Source organism: Vanessa atalanta, chromosome 13 (genome assembly GCF_905147765.1).
Source record: "Vanessa atalanta chromosome 13, ilVanAtal1.2, whole genome shotgun sequence".
Classification (NCBI taxonomy): domain Eukaryota; kingdom Metazoa; phylum Arthropoda; class Insecta; order Lepidoptera; family Nymphalidae; genus Vanessa; species Vanessa atalanta.
The window spans coordinates 8,496,873-8,518,808 of NC_061883.1; the positions used below are offsets into that span (position 1 = coordinate 8,496,873).

Sequence of the window (21,936 nt, forward strand, 5' to 3'; positions counted from 1 at the left end):
TCAACAATCTTCAGTCATTTACAGAGTTATTCAAGAGAATCGCAGAAAATTTTAACATAACATTCAGCAGAGTATTGTTATATTCTCTTTTTTCAATTTGGGACTACTTATATTATTTTTTGTCAAACAAGCCTAACCTGCGACGGAACACTCTAAACGTGATAAATCAATTGAGTATGATATAGATTTATCTTTAAGTATTGGATACGGCTAAGTATAAAATATTATCCATATTTCCATATTAATATTATAAATGCGAAAGTAACTCTGTCTGTCTGTCTGTCTCGCCTTCACGCCAAAACTAGTGGACCGATTTTAATGAAATTTGGTACACAAATAGTCTAAAGCCTGAGAATGGACATAGGCTTTTTATTTGACAAAAAGGGCTGTAAAGGGTTGAAAAGGTGGAAGGTGGATGTAAGTTGTTGAAAGTATTGTTATTTTTAGAACTAGAATTTAGAACATTCCGTAAACAGGTTAGTCTGGAAGTCCGTCAATTTGAAGTTAGAAGCTAAAAATTTTATTTTTGGTTTACCGAATAAAAATGAGTTGATTCGCATTTAAGCGTTTCTGGATATTGTACCCTAAGGGATGTAATACACATCAATGTGGTTCACAAAGAGGTACATTAACGTAATATTTTAAGTTAATTTGTTAATATATTCATATTCTACGCGAGCCAAGCTGCGGGTATTAAAGCAAACAGCTAGTATTAAAAATAATTAAATATATATTATAACAGAAAATAGTTAAAAAGGAAAAACATTTAAATGGCTTAATAAGGAAAATCAATATTTTATTACGATCCTTAAAAATAATAGAACAGATTCTAATTTTTTAAGTCAATGTCAATGTCAACTGTCATTGTCCAAAAAGGTTGTGTTTTTCTTTAAAAAATTAATAAACTTTTGTAAACTGTATGTTAATACTGATAGTAAAAGTAAGTCTTGTGTATTTTTAAATTAAAACAAATAGAAGATTTACCTGAAAAATTGATATGGATTATTGTATACAATGTGGTGAGGATTCAAAATACAAATGCCCAATTTGTAGAGAGCCATAGTAAGTACATTAAAAATACTTAACACTGTTTGATTCAATAAATAACGTATAAAAGCTCATCCATATTTATTGCAGTTGCTCAGTTGCTTGCTGTAAGCTTCACAAAGAGAGCCCATGCTCGCCACCACCATCACAAGTCCAAGCTCCAAAAGAAGAATCTCCTAACACAGATGAGTTTCCTACAGATGACACAGTGCCACTTGAAAGGCTGAAGTTACTGGGTATAAATTGAGTTTTTAAATATTTAATTAGAATTTATTTTTTCTTAATTTTTACAAGAAAATAACTCCTAAAATTTAAAATTAAACTATATATAAATTACAGTTTACAGCAGGCTATAGCTTATTATCCGACATTTCAGTTACTTTAGTAATGTCAACGAACCCAAAACCCAATCAGCTGATCTTATTTTATACACCTTTCATATAAAATCATGATCAAATGAAATGACACACTTCACTCATGTTATTTTTAAATAATTCTTTTATTATTGTGATTGAATTATAAATTAACATTTATGTACTAGAAATTATAATTTTTATATTCTTTTTCAGAACAATCAAGTGAATTAAGAAAATGTTTACAAAATCCACATGTAAGAGAGATACTAGAAATTTTGGATTCTTCACCACACCCTGACTTACTAATCAATCAGTATATGCAAGAACCAATATTTACAGAATTTGTTGATGCTTGTTTAAATGTTGTTCAAAACAGCAGTAATGATGAATAAACTTGAATGTTTAAGATATAAAATAAAAGGAAAATGTAACTGAATTGTTAACTAATTAAAATATTTTATTAAATAAAGTGTGACCAAAATTATGCAAATTAATTTATTTAAATAATGACTTCATTAAATTAACATTTATATGGAATAATTTCACTAAACATTTAAAAGAGCTTCTCTTAATAAAGTGTCTAATTCTTCAGATTTTTTCTTCTCTTCATTTAACTTCAGTTCCAGATCAGATACAACATCTTTGTAGGTGGTATATGTGGATATATTTTGATTTACTAATTGAATATTTTCTTGAACCATAGTACAATCTTTATCTTCTAAGGTTAAATTCAAATCAAATGACTTGTCATGTATCTTTCGCCGTTTTGCTTCTATAAGATAATCAATGTCATCTTCATATTCCAATGCACGATGCTTACTTTTAGTATAAACATCTACTTCATATAACCAATGGAAATTACGATATTCCTCTAAATCAGATTTGATATATATAGCAAATTTATTTTCAAAATTATTTAAGCTATTAATTTTTTCATACACAATAACATTTAATAAATCTATTAAATCATAATTCTTAAAACATTCATTGAATTGATCACTTTGCATATCTATGTCAGAAAATTCATTCGGTAAGATAGCCACAACTTTACAGACGACTTCTTCAGGGTCTTGAAACCAACTTATCTGATTACAATATTTCCTAATCTGTTTTTGCATATCAGTTAAACTATTGGGTAAGAAGGCAGATACAGGGTTTGGAAGTTTCAATTTCTTCATCATATATTTTATGGCACTTATATTATCTGACTGTTTCACACTGCTAGTAATAAACTCATACGGCTTGGGATAAGGTGAAGTATCATCTAAATATTTTTTGAATTCTAAAGGAAATGACATATAGTTAAAATTGTCTTCATTTGTTATTACTTGAGTCAATTTATCAACAGCACAGTTGTAGCAAGTCACTAATTTTTGCAAATCTTTAAGTACCAAATCTGTTTGATGGTCCTTTTCAGATTTTAGTTTATGCCATATTTCGAAACCCAAGTATCTTTGGCAAATCGATTTGAGATAATCTATTTCAAGAGGTGGTGACTTAGGAAAATTCTTTGCAAGCCACTTTAACGCATTTTTAGTACAAGCATTAATGGAATCATTGACATTTTCAGGTTCAAGGGTAAATACCTTATAGCCTGAAATAGTATTATTATTTTTTAAAATGTTTAATTTGTCTTGAAGTTGATTCAGTATACCAGTATCCTTAAATTGTACTGTGACAAGAACAATTGGTATCACTTGATATTGATATTTACATTTCAATGTTTGCTCTATTATATCTATGCAGTTATTATCACTTTCGGTGTTGTAAAATATTACACCATTAGCACCATTCAGGGCCTCATTAGCAATGCTTAATTTGTCTTTATTAATCAGACTAATTGAAATAGCAAATTCCATCAAATTATTCCATGACTGTTTATTAACAAAAATCAAACTGTCACTTGTATCATGTATGTTTCGATCACTAAAAACATCATTTAGCCATTTTTCAATGTTTATTTTTTTATAAAGATATTTCGCATCACCAGGCGACACTAGAGCAACTTTCCAAAAAAAACATTTATCATAAGGATACTCTATTTGTTTCATGCGCTTCAAGAGAGGTGATCGAATAATATCTAAAACATTGTATGGTTTTGGTGTTGGTATCTGTTTCAACTCTCCTGTAAATCTATAACCTCTGTGAATAGCATTCATATTTTTTAATGCTGCTCTTTCACTCAATCTCCTTAAACATCTTGCTTCTTCTTGAGGCGTTTTGTCTGGTAACCAAACTGGAGTTTCTTCCAAAAGACTTCGCCTTTTATAATTTCTAACAAATTGTAATCTCCATATTAAGAACCATTTTTTCATAACCTTTCTAGTTCTGAAAATCTCAGCTTTAAGTTCAGAATCACAAATTTCATTAAGTAAATCTGAACATATGCTTTCAGTGATTTCTTTGGCAAATGAAATAAGATTTTCTAAACGTTCATTCTCTTCTTTAACAATAACTCGCACTTCTTCATCTCCAATCTCATTAATAAGTTCATCTAATAGTTCAACAGATTCATGTTCGACTCTCTCTTTAAATAACCTTTCTTTCTCCTCAGCAATAAGCCTTAATTGCATTTTCTTTTCTTCTTCTAATTTTCTCTTTAATTCCTCTTGTTTCTTTGCTTCTTCTTTCTTACGTTTTTCTTCAATTTCCAATTTTCTCAGCTCTTCCATTTTTCTCAACTCCTCCATTTTTTTCCTTATTTCTTCATTACGTTTAGCTTCTTCTTTTCTTTGCAACTCAAGTTTTTCTTGCTCCATCCTATTTATTTCCTGCAGCCTTTTTTGCTCTTCTTCATTTTCTTGCTCGACGCTAGGTAATTCGGCAGTTGATTTACCTTGATTACTATCAAATTCATAAACATTATTTTTTGAATGAACAGAATGAAATATGTTTTCAGCCACTGTTGGGGCTTTATTTTTGCTTTGAAATATGGTATATGGATTTTCGGTTAAAGGCTGATTTGCACTTTTAAATAAGCTTCCAGGTGATATTGCAACAGATGTATCACCATTTTGGGGACATGGATGGATATCTCTTTGTGTGTTATTTTCTGATTTAGAAGTTGATTCAAACAGAGTTTTAGAAGTAAAAGGATTTGTTATTGATGACTGATCTTGTGCAGGTTTAGCAAAAATGTTAGAACTCTTGCTTATACTATCCACAGGTTTTTGAAATAAGTTATGATTGTCGACTCTTGTGGAAACATTACTAGGAATGTTTTCGGGCTTAGAAAACAAATTTGTATTTGCGCTCATAAAAATATTATTGCTATTTACGATATTTGTGTCATTTTTCTTATCAACATGCTGATTAAATATGGATTTACCAATAACTGATTTTTTTAAACCATCACCTACTTGTTTAGTATTAAATAAATTGTTTGAAGCATTCAACGAATTTCCATTTTCACCTCCCTTATTAAAAATATTTTGCCTATCTGAAAAGGATTCTGTTGTAAAGACCGTACTTCGTGTCTGAAACACATTACCTGGAAGGATAGGAATAGTTTCTGTTTTTTGTGGCTTTGAAAATGTAAATATATTTTTAGAACTTTCCAAAACTTTCTCTGGTGAATTTTTAATAACTTCTGTTGATGCAACTGGAATAGCTGCTTGAAAAGAAAAGACTTTGCTTTGATTTGTGTCATATTCTGCCCTTGAAAATAAGTTTTGATTTTTTCTTGGACTAACTTCAGCTTTGACAAAGATACCACTTTTCTTTGGTTCTAAAATTCTTTCTGAAATTCCAATATTTTTACCAACTTGTAAAAGTTTTTGTAATTCTAATTTTAATGTGTTCACATCTTTATCACTATCATTTATAGTATTATACTCTAAATCTTCAGCAGTTAAAGCGGTCTCCTTTAATCTACCATCACTATTAAAACTTGAATGAACAGTGTTTTTTGCATAATTGTATGTTGGAAGGCGACCTCCAGAAATTACTTCACCAACTGTGTTTTGTCTTTTTGATTCTATAACTTTTATAGCTCTAGAGATAGGATATGGATCACTATCTTCAATGAATTGGTTTCTGTTGAGAATTACGGTTATTTCAGCTTCATTTTTTGCAAATCGTAAACCATAGTGACTTATGAATGACTTCATACTTTCAACTGTTTCAAAAGCGAGTATTTTAATTAAATTTTCAGCTGGGTATAGAGATCCACCTCTTGGGGCGTATGCCTTAATAATTCTTGCTAGAGCCCTAGCTCTGACATCATTAAAATATCTCAAAAGTATACAAGCTTGTAGATATGTTGCTTTTTCCTTAACAAGACGGAAGAATTTTACATAGTTATTATTGTCCAAGGTTGTGTATATTTGTATGGCAAATACAATTGCTTCTGACTTTTGAACTTCTTGTGGCAATTGTTTTATCTGAAAAATTAAAAAAATAAATAAAAGCAAAAATGATTTGCAAAGTTTGGGTATTGTAAGAAATTGGTATGAATGTTACTAACCTCCCACCAGAAGTTAGCATCGCCAAGATTTAGTAGAGCTATATACCCCCGGAATTCGGCTTCATTGGGCTTTTGTTCAGGACTTACATCAGCATACATATGTTTAAGTGTCTGAAGACATTTAGTAAGATTGTCAGTATTTAATTTTTGGTCAAACTGAGTGTGTTCTAAGTCAGCAAGGCGGGCAGCACAGTGAATATGAAAACGAGCACATATCTCTACCATACGGATTGAATCTGCAACAAAAAACAAAACATATAGAGGGAGATTATAACATATCCTATGTAGTCAATATAATTTAAAACAATAAATAAATACCGGCGCAACATAGAGCCTGCTGAGTAATATCCTTGCGAATTCCACGAAAACGATCCCACATAAAATGAAACCAGTCAGCCAAAGTTACCTTCACAAAAAAAAGGATAAATTATTAACAAAATACAAAATGTAGTAAAATTTGGTAAATGTTTTACGAACTACTTAATTCACTTTAATTTTTCTTCCATAATTCCGATAACTACTTCGTCGACATGCTAGATGCCATTTCATATATATTAACTTAAATTTCGATCAATTATGTCACGTCAGTTTAAAGTCAAAGTTGAATAATTACTTTTAGTTTTGCCATTTATATGCCCGTTACACAAAGATATATATCTTACCTGTCTAGAGGTATCAGCTATTTCATGCAGGAGGTAAACACAAGTTCTCATAAGGACTGTCGCTGGTCTTAGCTCATAGCACATTGGAATCTCTTGATCAGCAGAGCTACGACTGTACTGCTTCACCGCTCGCCATGGTTCTAATAGACCATCAGAATCAATTATTGTTTCTAATGTCATCACCTGTAAAGAATTGCTTTCATTATATTATTATAAAACTTCAAATTAGAACTTTATACAAATCTAGTTTTAAGTAATTTTAATTAAATTATTTTTAGAGTGGTTTTTAACCCTTATGTGAGTGACAACTAAAAAACCTTTAACAGAGTGACGAGGTACCCGGGTACCTTCATACAGTTTATAAGTAATGTAAACAATCAAGGTCTGCTTTTGTGTTACATATACTTTGAATATTATTATTTTAGCTAAGCTAAACAGTTGACAATCTGTGGCGATCAAAGTGGAGGAGAAGTGGAGTGCGGTACATGGTTATCGACGCGCAAGAAACACTGAATCCATTCATTGCATCGTGCTTGACATTTGACTGCATACGTTTGTTTCTATTGTTCGAGTATATTTATATTTTGTGAGTTTATAATTATTTCATTATGAATATCGGAGCGAGTACTTCTCAACAAAGATCACGTGTTCGAAGATATAATTCAACAGAATTACTAGCGATATTAGAAGAATCTTCTAGTGACGAGGGTGAGTTTGTTGCTTCTGATAATGAACATGATTATATTCCTTTGGTTGAAGAGAGTAGATTTGAAATTTCGGACGTTGAGCCAGAAGCTGAAGTCGAAAATGAGATTGATTCTTACGATTCCGATGCGAGTTTTGAAGGGGAATCGCTTGAAAATATTCTTATTGCAAAAGATGGAACGCGGTGGCAGTCTGAACCACTTCCCAGAACACAAACTAGTAACCGAAATATTCTTCGCCAACGGGGCGGAGCTGCATCTTTCAGTAAACTTTATAATCAAATGGAAATATTCAAAAATATATTGTCCAATGAAATGTGTGACATAATCTTGAGGGAAACTAATCGTAAAGGGACTAAGGTTACTGAAGCATACAATAATAGACTGATGGAAAATTACCCTGATATTAGCAAGCGACCAAAACAAAAAATATTCAAACCATTCACAGAACAAGAATTGGATGCATTTTTTGGTATTCTAATCTTTAGTGGGGTGCATAGATCTAATAAAGAGCATTTGACTGAACTTTGGAAATCCAGTCACTTACCATTATTTCGTGCTGCGATGTCCCATGATAGATTCAAAATGCTGCTACGCTTCATAAGGTTTGATAATGATGTAACGCGCCTTGAACGTTTGTTAGCTGATAAAGCCGCTGCTATACGAGATATTTGGACTATGTTTATTTCAAATTTGAAAAAACTCTACAAGCCTCGTGAATGTATTACCGTTGACGAACAGCTATATGGATATCGTGGGCGGACTCGCTTTACTCAATACATGCCATCAAAACCAGAAAAGTATGGCATAAAAATATTCTGGGCTTCTGATGCAAATAATTCCTACCCCCTAAATGGACTAATATATACAGGAAAGTCAAGTGATGGCATGCGTCAAACAAATGTAGGAGAATGCACTGTATTAGATCTAGTGGCTAAATATAAAAATTCAGGGCTCAATGTAACTACGGATAATTTTTTTACGTCGCTGCAACTGGCTCATTCCTTGAATTCATGGAATATGACACTTGTTGGAACGGTAAGAAAAAATAAACGGTTTCTTCCTGCAAATATGCAAGCACACAAGGAGAGGTCGATTTATTCCTCTAACTTCGCATTTAGCAAAGCAGCAACTGTATGCTCTTACGTACCTAAAAAAAAGAAAGCAGTAATAATGTTGTCATCAATGCACATGTCACCAGTAATTGAAAGTTATAAGGAAACTGCCAAGCCTGAAATAATTTTATATTATAATAAAACCAAAAGTGGAGTGGATAACATGGATAAGCTGTTAGCAGAATATACTGTAAAACGCAGAACAAATCGGTGGCCTTTAGCACTTTTTTACAACATCATTGACATTGCAGCTTTGGCGGCATATATCATTTATATGGAACATAACCCACAATTGACCTCGAGTGACAGACGTAGAAAATTTTTAAAATCATTGAGTCTACAACTGTGTAGTAAAAATATAGAAGAGAGATCAAAAAATTGCATTGTGACATCAAAATTACATGTGAGATCTGCAATGCAGGACGTGCTTGGTCGAGAACTTAGGCCGTCAATTTCTTCTGGATCTACAACTTCTATAAGTCAGACTAGACGAGATTCTACCGGGCGTGTTGCAGTCGTCGGAAGTTGTTACCTATGCAGAGAACTCAAACGCAAGCAAAGAAAAACTCGAAAAGCTTGCACCAACTGCAGAAAACCAATTTGTGATGAACATGCAGTAACTCGTCCAACATGTAACACCTGCTTCGAGAGCTGTACTAATTCTGTATGAACAAAGAATTTGTAACTATTATAAAAATAAAACATGTTTATTATTTAATTTTAATACGAAATTATAAATGCTTTTTTCATAGTCATACAACACACAAAGAGGTACCCGGGTACCTTGTCACTCGATTGTGAGTTTAAAATATGTTTTGGTTTCCACAAAACATTGTAAATAATAGACTTGGTCAAAACATTAAAAGATATGTAATTTATAAATAGTTAGGAGCTCTCACGAAGTTACAGGTACCTACAGGGCGTAAAACATACTTTTTTTTAAATTTAAAATAGCCAAAGGTACCCGGGTACCTCGTCACTCACATAAGGGTTAATAATATAATTTAATTTAATTTAAATTTACTTGATGTTCAGCTTGTCTGTGTAGTAATTCTTTCTCTGGACACATATCAGGACATGTTCCTACGGTTGCTCCACCAACTTTTACCCTTGAACCTGCACCACCCCATGCTCTAAGAATCCTGTGAGTTTTAAATTATATACATAAGAAAATTCATACAAAATATATTACTGTCACATTGGTAGTCAATTTATACTTATTACCTATATAAAATATAATTATAGACTACATTTGAACAAAAGCTTAACGAACCCCATGTTAGGTCTAACCATACTTTCTCAGTAGCTGAACTGAGTCTAGAAGTTGCCACTGTAATATATTTCAGTGACCCAAAATCGTGTATAGCCATGATTTTGCGTCTGAACTCCTGTCTAATCACTACAATCTGTGTGGATTATGAGGGTAGGATAATACGGTGAAAGTGCACTTACAGTACAGTATACAGTGCTATTTTTGCACATAAAAAAAATACAGCAACAACAATATTTTTATAATATGTAATATTAAATCAATCAATTTATTTTACCTGTCCCTTGCATCTAATGTCCTCCATTTCTCATCAGGTGTCATTGATACTCTAGAACGTAGTTTGTGCAATTCTAGAGCCGCCTCTTTAGTATTAAGAAAAGTTGGCGTTGTTGTTACCATGACGGGAGGTTCCATGTTCATGGTAGGTTGTTTACTAAAAAAAAATATTATTTCTTTAGTTACAAAGAAGTTTTTATACATTCCAAAATGTAGAAGTTTAAGAGTTTATTTATAAGTTATTTTGAATAGAAATACTTTATTTAACTAAATGTACACTTACACTACTACTTTCTTCACTCGTTTTGGTGTAGTTGTAACCATTTTCTTCCTTATTGGTGATTTCATTGGCTTAATAGAACTCACTGGTACATTAACATCCATCGCTGCAAAGAATAAAACATACTATTTTAGTTGTCCCTATTCATTTTTCAAATATATAAATTATTATGTATTTATATGTGTATATTAATAATCAGGTACATGGTTAAAATTTACACAAGCCATTGGATTAATCACAGAAAACTCACATATAGAAAAGACAGCAAAGTTTGAAACTATGATCAGTAACTACATAACAAACTGTGAACTCTGTATTGAACTATTATATTTGATTGTATATTTTACCCAAATCAAATATTGAAGATCAGCCACTCTTAAATTCATGATATATATACAATATTAGTAAATCAGGTTTATTCTCAATACTACTGAAAATATTTACCCAAATCTGGAAAACAGATATCATACCATAACGAGAGACCTATTTGTGAGAGATACCAAAAATATTTTGTTACAAAGGTGATGTTAATGGCCAAAATAAAATTACCCTATTATATTAGAACCTATTCATCCAGTAAGACCTTGGTTTTTTCTGAGTTTTCAAATTGTGACATTTTCTAATTCAATGATCTAAGCCTATTTTTTCACTTTTTTGTTCTTTGTATCAAGTAAAGACATAATCTATTGAGAAAATATTCTGTTAAATATGCATGTTCTTTTAGAACCATTTAAGCATTCTTTACACATTTCAAACCTTCATACAAACTCTTTAATTATTTACAACTGATTGCATTTTTTTCAGAAAGCATGGTAAAAAACAATGTAATTTTACTTTTTTGGCACAATAATAATATATAGCATAGCCCATAACCCAAATTATGCACATAACAGAATAAAATCTAATTGTTCTTTTGCCAAAGATACATGTAGCATTGTGCAACTGTGGGTGATTGTTTCTCTTCCTTATATATAAGAAATATAATTTTTAAAATACCTTTTTGCCTAGAAATTCTGGAAAATAGAGGTGCTCCACTCATGGCTGTCAGTTCCTCTTCTACCTCTGGGTCTGGTACCCAATCTGGATCATCATCCTTCTTACTTTTTCTTCTACTGAAAGATTGTAAGTTACTTAGTAATCATAATGTCAATTTCAAACTTCTGAAACTTTTATTAATAATGATTTGTTAATAGATGTTATTTATCAATTGTTTTATATAATGTTTGTCTCCATATAAATATAATGTTACAAAAATGAAATAATTGAAAAAAAACAATATTAAGACAAAATGCAATTCAATACACAAAAGTTTGAAAAAAATAATAATTTAGGAATAACCAAGAATTGAAAAACCAGCTTAGGAATTCCTGTAGCATTGTAATAGTAGGATTTTAAAGTCATAGAGTATCTGATCATGTTGAACCTTTACATGAGGGAATGTTTTAGAACAAAAGTGTTTATGAATCTTTCATGTAGACCCTTATCGTACCCTTGCGAAGCCAGGACAGGTAGCTGTTTATATATATTTAAATACTTCATACTTAACTATTTTACATAATATACAATTGACAATAAAGCTGAAAGATATTTTGTTTAATCTAAATTAAAAGATAATATACTTACACTCTAGGCTTCATGCGTGTTACATCAAACATAAAACCATCGTAAGCACCAGCATTGAGAACAGCACGTTCCGCTGAACTCTGCTGATCATATTCAACAATACACATCAACTTCTTCGGTAGTAAGCGAATCCTTTGTACACGACCAAATTTACTGAAGTGCTTTTCAGCAGCCTTAGCTTCGAACAGACATTCTGGTACCTTAGAACAACTGGAAAAAGAGTATTCGAATTGGTAGATTTGGGAAGCTTTGCCACAAGTGTCATCACTATACGACAGTTAAAGCTACTTACGTGATCGACGTTTTGTTATTAATTTTATCTAAAAGTGAATTTTTCAATACTTTTTGAGGGCTTTCGGGTTCTCGATCCATGTTTTTCGTATTTTAATTTAACGGTAACCTATAATAATGATTTAGACGAATTTGATAGTACGACCGTCTTTACTCTTATTTAATTACATGACCATTTTCACAATAACAAAATAAAATGTCACATAACAATATTTCATTTTATGTATAATAGTCAAGTTCAGGGTAGTATAACGAAAAAGCAGCACAATTTATTCAGAAAATAAACAAACAGATTATATCGAAAAGTAAGAAATTGCACAGATAAAATAAAATATAACAGATTATATATAAAAAAAATTACAGAGTACTTATTATGAAATTCAAATTCCTGAAGTCGTGATTGTATTTTTATAAGTGGTATTGTTGTAAGTGGTTTTTGTATTTAACTTGTTTTAAGGCCTCCGTTACAAGTTGGACCAATATTGAGCTGATGCACTGGGTAATAAAAGTATCATTAGTACGTTGGTTTATTGATATTGTTTGATAATAATAAATGGATGCTAGCTATTAACGGCGAAATACATTTCTACATCATCTACTAGTACAATGAGAGGCTAATAAATTGGATACTAAACACAATTAGTCTAAAATAAAAAATAAACTTCACATAATAATATTTCCTTTGTAAATCGGATTAGGTGTTGTGAAATAAGTTCTTAAAAAATATACAGATATATACATAAATCGATATTAAATAATTGATATAAAAAATCAAATTGGTAAAAATCTCTTATCGACTATAATTGCAACATTAATATATTTTTTCTTAAGTCTAATCAAAATATACTTTCAAGTAAGCAAGTAAGCTTTGGCAGTGACTTTTGAATCGTAATTTTACAGAACTATATTAAGTAAAGTTACCAGCGGTACTGTTACACTGGTGGTGTAGTTACTCTTTTCTAACATTAGAAATACATTATGTTAGTTAAATACAATTATATATATAAAGCCGATCTGCATGTCAGTCGGCATTAATGATAATATTAAAGATGTATTAAACTAATATTTCTGCAAAAAAAGCAGTAACTAAGTATTTATTTCTAAATGCTTATGTATTTATTAGTATCCATTAGACACGCGACCACCTGCCCCTCGACGAATACAAGCTACCTTTAACTCCCGATCCTTATCGGGAGCAGCAGTGTTTACCCTCAGCAACAGCTGCATTATCGTGTTTTGCCTAAGCGGCATGATTGCACTTTATTGCATATTATCATTAAACGAGGGCGCCAAAAGAGTCGCTTCACTACCTGAGTTATTAATCAAGGATGCTGTAAAGGGAGGACTCGTCTTGACTCAAATAATATAAATGTTGTGCGTCTGCACCTTAAGATGCTTACTATAGCTGACAAGTGAATATACGCATTAATCTCTCGATCCAGCCTTAGCATGTTGTTACTAGTCACCCTACGCCGTGACAGTTTTGTGTGTGGGCCACACGTAGAGCTCAGACGAGATTCCCTTTTTTAATGACCAGATGGATGTTACAAATATAGCCCAGTGACGCTTAGTTTCTCTGTAAGAAGTGCATGAATTTCTAGCCTAAGCCTTTTCAATTCAGGCCTCACTGTTTCTCATCAAAAATATCGTATATTTAGATTGATAGTCATTATTTTTATATTGTTTATGAAAATAATTAATTAAAAAAAATTGAAGCTATTATCAATACTTCCTTCAGGTACACCTAATTTAGCAAATATTTGAAAATTAGCAAGAGCAGTCATTAATTCCAGAGATTTCTATAGGAAATAAAACCCTTCTCTTTAGTTTTTTATAATTTAACAGTAAAGACCAGGGCATGGTAAGATATTGATTGTATGGTAATATACATCTCACGATAAAAAAAATAACATTCCTGAGCTGAAATCTTAATTTTATATATACAAGGGAAAGTAAGACGAGTATCTAGTAAAATCTAAAACAATTAAATGTACATAAACGTAACAACCTTTAAATGTCTCACTGCTAGGCAAAAGCTACCTCTCCTAAATAATATAAATGCATTAAAATAGCACTTAGCTAATTAAAAAAATATATTATTGTATTAAATAAAAAAACTTTTAATTCAAATGTTGTCGTTTTTAGAATACCGTATTGGTTTCGCAAATTATGGTAAAAGATTTTAGGAAAAGATACCTGTGTGAAGTTGAAAACTAGGTATACAATAATTAATTTTAATGACTTCCATTCGATTGCACTATGTTTGTATATGATTGTACCCCATTTTGAATCGTTTGCTTAAGGAGGTAAGTGATACAGGTGTGCGAGAATCTGGTTAGCAAAAGGTAAGCATTTTTTTTTTTATGTCAGAGGTGGCAAACGAGCAAGAGGCTCACCTGATGGAAAATGACTACCACCGCCCATGGACATCTGCAACACCGGGGGGCTTGCAGGTGCGTTGCCGGCCTTTCAGGAAAGAGTACGCTCGTTTCTTGAAGGTTTCCAAGTCGTATCGGTTCGGAAAAACCGCCGGCGAAAGCTGGTTCCACAGAGTGGTTGTGCGAGGCAGAAAATGTCTTAAAAATCGCGCTGTTGTGGATTTTCGGACATCTAGGTGGTGCGGGTGATATTTGGAATTTTGACGAGATGTCCGAAGGTGAAATTCAGCAGCCGGAATTAATCCGAACAATTCCTCGGAACATTCCCCGTGATAAATTCTGTAGAAGATACAGAGCGATCCAACATCTCTACGCAAAGCCAAAGGATCAAGCAGATCGGAAAGGGCTTGATCGTCGATAACTCGAGCCGCTCTACGTTGGATACGGTCAAATGGAAGGAGCTGGTACTGGGGAGCACCCGCCCCGAGGTGAGAGCAGTATTCCATGTGAGGCCGAATTTGCGCCTTGTATAGTATTAGACGATGGGCCGACGTGAAATACTGTCTTGCCTTGCTGAGCACACCGAGTTTTTTGATACCAATTTGGCTTTTCCTTCCAATTGACCGCGGAACTGAACGAGGCTCGAAACATCGACGCCAAGTATTCCGATACTAGCTGTGGCGGCTAACGGAATGTTCTCAAATCGTTGAAATACGACAAATGGTGTTTTTTAAGCAGTTAACGCGCAAACTTGCGTCTTTTTGGGGTTGAAATGGACTAGGTTTAGCCGACCCCAGTTCGAGACTTTGTTTAACGAAGACTCGATTTCAGACACAAGTTTGTTCCGGTTTTCTTCGACGTTTTCCCGAGAAATATTAGCACGGCCGGTGTATGAGGTGTCTACGGAGCTGTCGTCTGCATAGCAGTGAATGTTACTGATTTGCAACAAGTCATTGATATGCAGAAGAAACAGAGTGGGTAATAGAACGCAGCCTTGTGGAACACCAGCATTGACGAATTTTAAGTCAGAGCATGCACCGTCGACAACGACCTTGATGCTCCGATCTGCCAAAAAACTGGTAATCCAATTGCATAATTTCCCGGGAAGCCCATAGGAAGGAAGCTTCGAAAGAAGCGCTTTGTGCCACACGCGATCGAAGGCCTTCGCTATGTCCAGACTGGCTGCTAATGCCTCCCCCTTGCTCTCAACTGCTTCCGCCCATCTATGAGTAAGGTAAACTAGAAGATCACCGGCTGAGCGACCCCGACGGAAACCGTACTGGCGGTCGCTAATCAGCTGGTACTCCTCTAGGTACCGCAGGAGCTGGCAGTTTATAATGGGCTGGATTACCTTGGAGAACAAGGAGGAGATGGCTATAGGCCTATAATTGGACGGGTCAGAGCGGTTGCCCTTTTTAGGGATCGGATGCACCAAAGCAGTCTTCCAGGAGTTCGGGACGACGCCGAATGCATAGGATTGCCGGAAAAGACGCGTTAAGACCGGCGCCAACTCGGGAGCACAAGTCCGTAGCACGATTGGAGGGATGCCATCGGGTCCACTCGACTTATGAATATCCAAGGAAAGAAGTGCTCTACGAACTGCACTTTGCCGGAATTTAACCTCCGGCATCGTGGTATCACACCGCGGGATTGTTGGTGGTGACTTTCCTCGGTCATCCAGAGTCGAGTTCACCGCGAAGAGAGAGCCTAAAAGATCAGCCTTTTCCTTCGCTGTATGAGCCAATGACTCACCGTCCTTGTGCAAAGATGGTAAGGAAGGCTGACAGAAATTCCCTAAGACAGCCTTGGTGAGAGACCAGAACGCACGTGTTCCTGAAGGGAGGCGCACCAGTCTCTCGCCAATTCTGCCAATGTACTCCGTCTTCGCCTTAGCGATCACGTTTTTGAAGGACCTAGAGGCAGAGTTATATTCCTTTCTGAATGCGCTGGTATTTACATCACGAGACACTGATGCGTTAGCCCAGTCTTGGTAGCGTTCCCATTTTCGGCGTGAAGGCGTATTTATCATGGATTCGATTGTACTAGGTTTGTACCGGATAGCCCCGCATTTAGTACCCTGACTGCGAGTAATTTATTTAATATACTAGAATTATCACAATCATTTTTAGATCCAATCGTGAGGATTTATCTAATATGGCTTGTATCTGTAATTACCTATTACATCTTACTCAACCACTGAAACCACAACACTACATAGTATTGCGGTTTGGAGGCAGCCCTGGATGTGCACTGGTGCACTTAGGGCTCGGCCCAGAGCAGGTAATTTTCAGAAACACTAAAATTTCGAGGATAAGAAAACAAAATTTTCTTCGCTTTTTCTAAAATGCTATGAAGTGAGTCATTTCGTCTTTTTAACAAATTTATATCGAAGCTTTACTCATTTTATGTAAATAAATATACCGGGCGGCATTTTTCACAGTACGTAGTGGCGGAACTAAGGTTGAATCTGGCATTATTTAAAATATTTTAACGCAGTCCTAATAATAATATAAGGACGATGCAGTTCATCAAAATTATATATATCCGAATGCGTTTGTACTTACTGAAGGTTCGAGTACTGCGAAGTTTTAACGATTTATTTTCTTTCATTTCTTAGAACGGAACTTATTTAAATTTTAGGCTTGACGACAATCGACGTGATTATGTAATACAAGCACTGCGCGTTTAGTTCCGGAATGATCCGGATATGACACTAACTGTCACTTTCTACTTTGTGACATTTATGGTATATTTCAATTAATTAATATGAAAACGGCTATTTTTAATACAAAACATTTTCTGTATATTGTTTAAGAATTGTTTCTTTTTTTAAAAGAAATTTAAAATTATCATCATATGTACGACCTAATTTATTTTTTTCTATAAAATATACAGATTACTTTGATCTACAGAACATACATTAAATAAGTCGATGTGTCCAATCCAATGGATTTTATCATCATCAAGGTTAAGTTTATATGGAAATCGGAGGATCCTTCGCAAAGCGTTGCCACCTACGACACGACCAAACTAATAGCCGACCTTTCGTAAGATTTAACATCCGCGACACGTGCAAAGTTACATCACCAAGTCCTGCGCGACCGTGATAAAGAACAGCCAGCCTAGGTAATGGTGCGGTGAATCACCTTGACGTGACGTCATCGCAATAAATTTGGGTGTCGCATTCCGCTGAACGCCAGGCGATTATATAAAAGAAAGTGGCGCGGCCGCGCAGCGACCTTGCACGGTGAAAGGCGTGCCGCAAGTAGCACAGCCGGAACTCGGTCTTCCCACGACCGATCTCGCGCCTCTCGCCGGCTATGCCGTTATCGCAACTTTCGGTAACCGGTTCGATGCTAGCGCAAAAAATGCAATGCTATTGGACCAGCGCCAAGATCGACTGGGGGACATAAAACACGGAATGTTGAACGATCCATATAACTAGAGCGTCTAGTTTCGCCACTATGATTTTTGCAGAAAATCGCTTTTACTTTAAATTTTTCATTGATGCTTTGACACGCAACATTTAATTACTTTTTAAAATAGGTAGGTTTTTATTCATTAAAACTGAATGTTTTAACCGGTACCTTTAAATATCCGTTTCCGGTATAATATAAAGTATTTAGAATTCTAAATTATTTTATATATATAAATTGTTTTCTTTTTTATTTACTCTTTAAAAATACCTTCAAACACGATCGTTTTAATTATTCACGCACAAAATGTCTGTAACGTTACAGGATATATCGATGCCGTCAGCCGGTGATTTATCTTCGATCATGCGCCCTCGCTCTGCCGATAAATCTGACACTACAAGATATTTTCAATTCAAGTCTTTATACGGATGCAGACGCGGAAAATAGTTATTGTCGTTTGAAAATCGTTCTCATAGATAGCTTTCATTGGTGTTAACTCTTTTTTAGAAAGGATTAAAGTGTTATTATTATAATTAAATATGGTGACATAGGTAGTTTACCGTAAATATATAAAAATACAATTATTTTTTATTTAAAAAAGTTTTTTGTTGGCTGTATGTCCACATTTCGTTACGGTGGCGGCGAAAGAAGAACTTTAATTAAAAGTTCTCGTAAATTAATTATTACATTAGCCTTTTCTATATCTGCTTCGACTTCTAAATTTAAAGCTTGAAGTCACTATTTTTAATCCAGTAATAAGTATTCTATATGTAAACCCACATAGTATTGAACTTTATACTAAACCATTTAATTTATGACATGAACATATAAAAAATAATTTATATATTATTAATTTCATTAACTACATATTTAAAAAATATATCATCAGAGCTATGACAGCTTTAAGTAACTTATATTTACAAAAACTAAATGAGATATGAAATAGCTTTCTCACAACGTGCATGAGGGAGATGGAGAACGGTTACGGAACGCTGAAGAATTTAGACAATTTCCGACTGCCACAAGCGGACACAAGCGACCGGCGCCTTAGCAACAGCGATTACCCACAAGCAAGAAATGTATTCTATAATATGTGATAAATTGTGACGTTACATTTTTTTAAATTACATTCAATAATAATTTAAATGCATCTTTACGCTTTCTCCTAAAATAAGGGTTTCATTTACAAGTAACTATTAACAATAGTCGTTTTTTTAATTCTTATATTCATTACTGATAAAATGAATAAAAGCGTTTTGTGGTTGAGCTTAATTTTTGATCGAGTGCGGGGTCCACCTGCCCAGCAGCAGCGCACGGACAATAGACACCGGCGCGTGCGGAGCCGCCGGCCGCGAACCCGGATGCGGCAGTCTGACGTAACGCAGCCTTCACTCCCCGCTCTCCACTCACCACCCCTCGCCGTCTGCACTTCCCTCTCCCTCCCCTCTCGCATGCACCTCCACGCGTCTGGCCGACCGTCTGTGCCGTCTAACGTCTTTGATCTCGATACCTTGTCGCTGTTCGACTTAGTTAATTAAGCCCTTATACGGCGGAGCTTACAGTTTCCGACCTATCACAGTCGATAATTGAATTACACTTCCTTACCGCTTGCTATAAGTTGTTTCACAGATGAATTACGATAAATTCAAACGTTAGGTTATTGTATTCAGGTATCGCGATGTAGATATAATATTATTTGATCACTTGAAAACGTTTAAAATTCAACAAGACTAATTAATGCCACACAAAATAATAACAATTTTATTTAAAATTGAATATAACGTTACTTGCTCGTTACGGTCTAAAGCTGGGACATTGACGCTGGTTTATCCGCTCTCAAGTTAATTTGTTAAGTAAAATTTGATTTCGTTTTATGACGCTGCATTTCTAGTAAACTCCACAAAATGGTATAATAATGCCGCTGTAAGATAGACGCTCCTTTCACCGAGGTTATTCTCGTTTGAAAACTGCTGACTAAATATTGTCCAATCGAATATTGTACATTAAGTAAACTTATACTTAAAGTATTATTATTGATACAAAGGTACCGATCGATACTTTTTCAGAAGGTCTGTTAAATAAATTCACGTCTTTTTATTGGTTTTATCATTCTACGTGACTTTATATATTGCATATCCCACAAATACAATTAATAAGCGTAATTAAAGCAATCGAGACAATTTCTTTAACCAAAAGGGAAAGGTATGTTAAAAATATCTTTTACTTGACGAAGCCGAAAACAGTTATTGAATAGGTTTTTTTTAATCATGTAGACCAAGCGGCAAAGACCAAAAATAGCAAAAAAAAATAACTAAAAAATCTCATCCCATAAATTTACGAATCTTATCGTAAAGATCTTCCATGTACCTATAGGTTTCGGGTAGGATATGAAAATTTATAGTTATTTTTGTACTGTAAATTGTTTTTAATCTTACTAAATACATATAATACATACAAGATATAGTATTTTTTATATTATTATTTAAGATGTCAAAAAGTTATAATACACTGAAAAATTTTATTAAACTCCTCTATCATAGATTTTTATAACTATGACTGCCCTATAATTTGCATCGTTAACAATAGCTGATATATAAAACAATTATTATTAATAATACTAATTTGTGATTCAGAATGTAGGCGAACTAAAGATTCTGTTTCAGCGTGATCTTTAAAAAGAAGAAGAGGATATAAGAATAAGGAATACTTTAAATTTTACTTAATTCGTATTTTAAATTGTCAAATTTTGGTAATATAATTCAATTAATAGGTGGCCCAGTGGTTAGAACGCGTGCATCTTAACCGATGATTTCGGGTTCAAACCCAGGCAGGCACCACTGAAATTTCATGTGCTTAATTTGTGTTTATAATTCATCTCGTGCTCGGCGGTGAAGGAAAACATCGTGAGGAAACCTGCATGTGTCTAATTTCAACGAAATTCAGCCACATGTGTATTCCGCCAACCCGCATTGGAGCAGCGTGGTGGAATATGCTCCAAACCTTCTCCTCAAAGGGAGAGGAGGCCTTTATCCCAGCAGTGGGACATTTACGGGCTGCTTATGTTATGTATGTAATTATCGAAAACAAAATTTAGTCCGCACAAGTCCGCGAAATAATTAAACCTAAGTGCCTTAAAATAAATAATTTTAATTAACAACTGGTCAAGTAGTGGGGTATAATTTTTCGAAACTGTTCAACGCTGTACTGGCACTGACAGACATCTTTCAACTTCTGGATAGTAAATGACTCATATTCAAAAACACCTACCATTGATTTTCTTATTAATTAACTTATATAGCAATTATGGCATAAACTCTTGAAAATTAAAGGCTTAAGGCTCAAGTTAAAAAGAGTGTTATATGATACAATTAGAACGCAGCGTTGAAGCTGACTTTTTGTTAAGCTCGTGGCATATTTTTTAAAGAACCAATACAGCAGAAATTTCTTTATAACAATACAAGAATAAATATGCTACTCACACTATGAACTTCCGAATTACAAAGCTTGCGGAAAGCTACTTCAAGAAGGCACAACAAAGTCGATGTAAAAATTCTTAAAGGAGAGCTTTGGCTCTCTGATAAGCTCTCCGATAGACTAGTGTTGATGGTGTATTAGAAATGTGCACGGAGTATAGATTATTTATCTGATATAATAATAATAAAAGATAAATGTCAATTGTTCACTAAAAAATTAAGAATATTATGATTGTAATCATACAAGCCGTTACTCGCACTTCACTTGTTGCCCTGAAGCTGTCTACATTTGTCGCCGTAAACATTAATTTCTTTATTAATTATATTATAACCCATTAAAAATTATTTATTTAAGTTTTATATTATAGAAGGAAATATATATTAAAGTTATATTATAACAATTATATTTATATGTATATAAAATCTAGAACTACTAGAAATCTTCTGCAAAACCGACAAGAGTATTTTAAAAAAAATGTAAATTTCCTAAGTACAAATGAACCTTATATGTTATTTAAAAAAAAACAGTACATATATACTATAATCTATCGTTTTTGTTATTTATAAGTAACTTGAGACC

The 21,936-nt window shown here is 33.8% G+C and overlaps 2 protein-coding genes across 3 annotated transcripts; one reads left to right on the top strand and one right to left on the bottom strand.

Annotated features, from left to right (window-relative positions):
- The first annotated feature begins 900 nt into the window (after window positions 1–900).
- On the top strand, window positions 901–1,887 carry LOC125068107 (zinc finger HIT domain-containing protein 3). Its single transcript, XM_047677116.1, has 3 exons — window positions 901–1,062; window positions 1,138–1,283; window positions 1,617–1,887. The coding sequence occupies exons 1-3, from the start codon at window positions 998–1,000 to the stop codon at window positions 1,793–1,795; spliced, it is 390 nt and encodes a 129-aa protein (XP_047533072.1). The 5' UTR covers window positions 901–997; the 3' UTR covers window positions 1,796–1,887.
- On the bottom strand, window positions 1,873–12,343 carry LOC125068106. 2 transcript variants are annotated; one of them, XM_047677115.1, is made up of 10 exons: window positions 12,091–12,343; window positions 11,799–12,008; window positions 11,172–11,284; window positions 10,179–10,281; window positions 9,897–10,052; window positions 9,374–9,491; window positions 6,531–6,713; window positions 6,187–6,274; window positions 5,869–6,104; window positions 1,873–5,785 (listed from the first exon to the last, which is right to left on the bottom strand). In XM_047677115.1, exons 1-10 carry the CDS (start codon window positions 12,168–12,170, stop codon window positions 1,949–1,951), a joined length of 5,124 nt encoding a protein of 1,707 aa, XP_047533071.1. In that variant the 5' UTR covers window positions 12,171–12,343; the 3' UTR covers window positions 1,873–1,948. The 2 variants fall into 2 exon arrangements, with proteins under 2 accessions (XP_047533071.1, XP_047533070.1); XM_047677114.1 differs by having other exon boundaries at window positions 11,172–11,287.
- Between the last annotated feature and the right edge of the window lie 9,593 nt (window positions 12,344–21,936).